General features: G+C 43.4%; 1 protein-coding gene across 3 annotated transcripts in view; it reads right to left on the bottom strand.

Moving 5' to 3' along the window:
* Nucleotides 1-2,330: 2,330 nt before the first annotated feature.
* LOC112238922 (SH3 domain-containing protein 19) overlaps nucleotides 2,331-3,760 on the bottom strand; it is a 31,107-nt gene continuing 29,677 nt past the window's right edge. For 2 of the 3 annotated variants that reach the window (XM_042298511.1, XM_042298512.1), the window contains exon 9: nucleotides 2,331-2,578. In XM_042298511.1, the coding sequence (XP_042154445.1) occupies nucleotides 2,543-2,578 (36 nt within the window). In that variant the 3' untranslated portion in view covers nucleotides 2,331-2,542. The remainder of the gene's footprint in view (nucleotides 2,579-3,760) is intronic. The other variant, XM_042298513.1, reaches the window with a different exon arrangement.

Here is a 3,760-nt window from a genome sequence, read left to right as displayed (position 1 = left end):
ATGACCAGTGGATTAGTACAGGCAGGTACACGGTTAAAAAATGTATATTTGAAAAACTCTGGCTGGTGATCATCGTCCTAATTCCCGGTGGGGGGAATTACCTTGTTGGTGATGTTCTGATAGTAGAGTCATATATATATATATGCCAAGTGATACAGTTGAAGTCAGAAGTTTACATACACTTAGAGTTGGAGTCATTAAAACTCGTTTTTCAATCACTCCACAATGGTCTTGTTAACAAACTATAGTTTTGGCAAATCGGTTAGGACATCTACTTTGTGCATGACACAAGTCATTTTTCCAACAATTGTTTACAGACAGATTATTTCACTTATAATTCACTGTATCACAATTCCAGTGGGTCAGAAGTTTACATACACTAAGTTGACTGTCTTTAAACAGCTTGGAAAATTCCAGAAAATGATGTCATGGATTTTGAAGCTTCTGATAGGCTAATTGACATGATTTCAGTCAATTGGAGGTGTACCTGTGGATGTATTTCAAGGCCTACCTTTAAACTCAGTGCCTCTTCGCTTGACATCATGGGAAAATCTAAAGAAATCAGCCAAGACCCCAGAAGAAAAATTGTAGACCTCCACAAGTCTGGTTCATCCTTGGGAGCAATTTCCAAACTCCTGAAGGTACCACGTTCATCTGTACAAACAATAGTACACAAGTATAAACACCATGGGACCACGTAGCTGTCATACCGCTCAGGAAGGAGACGCGTTCTGTCTTCTAGAGATGAACGTACCTTGGTGCGAAAAGTGAAAATCAATCCCAGAACAACAGCAAAGGACCTTGTGAAGATGCTGGAGGAAACAGGTACAAAAGTATCTATATCCCACAGTAAAACGAGTCCTATATCGACATAACCTGAAAGGCTGCTCAGCAAGGAAGAAGCCACTGCTCCAAAACCGCCATAAAAAGCCAGACTACGGTTTGCAACTGCACATGTGGACAAAGATCGTACTTGTTGGAGAAATGCACTCTGGTCTGATGAAACAAAAATATAACTGTTTGGCCATAATGACCATCGTTATGTTTAGAGGAAAAAGGGGGAGGCTTGCAAGCCGAAGAACACCATCCCAACCGTGAAGCAGGGGGGTGGCAGCATCATGTTATGGGGGTGCTTTGCTGCAGGAGGGACTGGTGTACTTCACAAAATAGATGGCATTATGAGGTAGGAACATTATGTGGATATATTGAAGCAACATCATGAGGGAAGAACATTATGTGGATATATTGAAGCAACATCTCAAGACATCAGTCAGGAAGTTAAAGCTTGGTCACAAATGGGTCTTCCAAATGGACAATGACCCCAAGCATACTTCCAAAGTTGTGGCAAAATGGGCTTACGGACAACAAAGTCAAGGTATTGGAGTGGTCATCACAAAGCCCTGACCTCAATCCCACAGAAAATTTGTGGGTTGAACTGAAAAAGCGTGCGAGAGCAAGGAGGCATACAAACCTGACTCAGTTACACCAGCTCTGTCAGGAGGAATTGGCCAAAATTCACCCAACTTATTGTGGGAAGCTTGTGTAAGGCTACCCAAAACATTTGACCCAAGAAAATCAATTTAAAGGCAATGCTACCAAATACTAATTGAGTGTATGTAAACTTCTGACCCACTGGGAATGTGATGAAAGAAATAAAAGCTGAAATAAATAATTATCCTAACTGAACTAAGACAGGGAATTTTTACTAGGATTAAATGTCAGGAATTGTGAAAAACTGAGTTTAAATGTATTTGGCTAAGGTGTATGTAAACTTCCGACTTCAACTGTAGATTCAACAGGATTGGGTTTCAGTTCTGAAATATAATATGTTTGCTCTATCTAGTAACTCCTTATCATACTCTGATGTAAACAGACAGCTTCGTCTCTCAAGATAACCACGTTGGTGAGTGGTGGGTCAACACACTCTCTCTTTACCCACACCAACTCAGTCTTTCTCTCTAACACAGTCTCTCTCTCTCTAACACAGTCTCTCAGTCTCTCTCTCTCTCTCTAACAGTCTCACTAACAGTCTCTCTAACACAGTCTCTCTCTCTCTAACACAGTCTCTCTCTCTAACACAGTCTCTCTCTCTAACACAGTCTCTCTAACAGTCTCTCACTAACACACTCTCTCTCTCTAACACAGTCTCTCTCTCTAACACAGTCTCTCTCTCTAACACAGTCTCTCTCTCTAACACAGTCTCTCGCTCTCTCTCACAGTCTCTCACTAACAGTCTCTCTCTCTCTAACACAGTCTCTCTCTCTCTAACACAGTCTCTCTAACACAGTCTCTCTAACACACTCTCTCTAACACAGTCTCTCTCTCTCTAACACAGTCTCTCTCTCTAACACAATCTCTCTCTCTCTCACAGTCTCTAACAGTGTCTCTCTAACACAGTCTCTCTCTAACACAGTCTCTCGCTCTCTAACACAGTCTCTCTCTAACACACAGTGTACATCCATAGTCCTATTTGTAGGTGACAGGCAGAAGTGTCAGGTTGTTTTTGGGGACCTCGCCTCCTGCATCCCCCAGATGCCACTCCTCATCTACTGCCTCCACCCGTTACCACCTCCCCCGCCTGGTAGAGAGAGGGGGGGAGATACGGAGAAGGATGGAGAGTGAGACAGAGGGGGAGAGAGAGAGAGAGAGAGAAAGAGGGGAGAGAGGGGGAAGAGAGAGAGGGAAAGAGGGGAGAGAGAGAGTTTATTTTCCCTTTTGTACTTCAACTATTTGCACATCATTACAAAACTGTATATTCTATTCTATTTTACAGGCTGACTACACCGTGCGCGAGCATTGCAAAATAAATGTAGAAATCTATGTTATTCAATTATTGCACCCACACTGCTCGCACACGCCAACGAGCGTCTGCGTTGCCAAGGGCTAAAATAGAAGTCAGTTCTATTTCTGATGCAGCGCTGCAAGTCCTGCCTCTCCCATCTCCTCATTGGTTTATAGAAGCACGTGCCATCTCCTCATTGGTTTATAGAAGCAGGTGGGTGACTGAAAGACGAACGAGGTCAGTGGCGGTAATGCACCTAATTTATGAAAGTTGCCAATCGCAATATAAAGTCAAGAGAAGAAAAGGCCTGGAAGGAGGAGTGATGACTAGAAACAATTCAGGTGATTTGTGTGGATTTGTCAGAGTAGAGGACCTTGTGCATTTCAGGTAAAATAACAACTCAATGTTAATATCCCAGGACAAGTTAGCTAGCAAGTGCAAGCTAACTAGCTAAATTGCCAGAAATGTTTAATGCTTTTCGATCTGTTCCCAAATTAATGTAATTGGTTCAGTTTGTTTCGATATTTTAACCTGCGTGTCGTGATCGCATTTGGTGTAGGGGGACAAAATACATTTACGCGCGCCGCCGCCCATTCCGTGTTAGCCCTTGGCAACACAGACGCTCGTTAGTGCAATAATTGAATAACATAGATTTCTACATTTATTTTGCAACGCTCGCGAGGGGTGTGGTCAGCCTGTAACGGAAAACCCTGAAACACACAGAGCTGAGCAAGCCAACTTTTAGTGAGAGTTCATCTTCACTCCGCACTGAAATCAAACAGGACCTTGGCCACGCCCTTGGCCACAGGCTGGTCCCTCATTGGCTGGGCTGCAGAGAGGAGCATGGAGCATGGTTAAACTCTGAACAACATGTGTGTGTGTTAGCCCAGGGTGAAGTCTCCTTTAGGTACAGATCTAGGATCAGCTTCTCCTCCCCAATCCTAACAACCATTAGTGGGGGGAACACAAAACTGACCC

The sequence above is a fragment of the Oncorhynchus tshawytscha genome, linkage group LG15, assembly GCF_018296145.1.
Source record: "Oncorhynchus tshawytscha isolate Ot180627B linkage group LG15, Otsh_v2.0, whole genome shotgun sequence".
Taxonomy (NCBI): Eukaryota; Metazoa; Chordata; class Actinopteri; order Salmoniformes; family Salmonidae; genus Oncorhynchus; species Oncorhynchus tshawytscha.
This window is presented reverse-complemented; position numbering and strand designations above follow the sequence as displayed.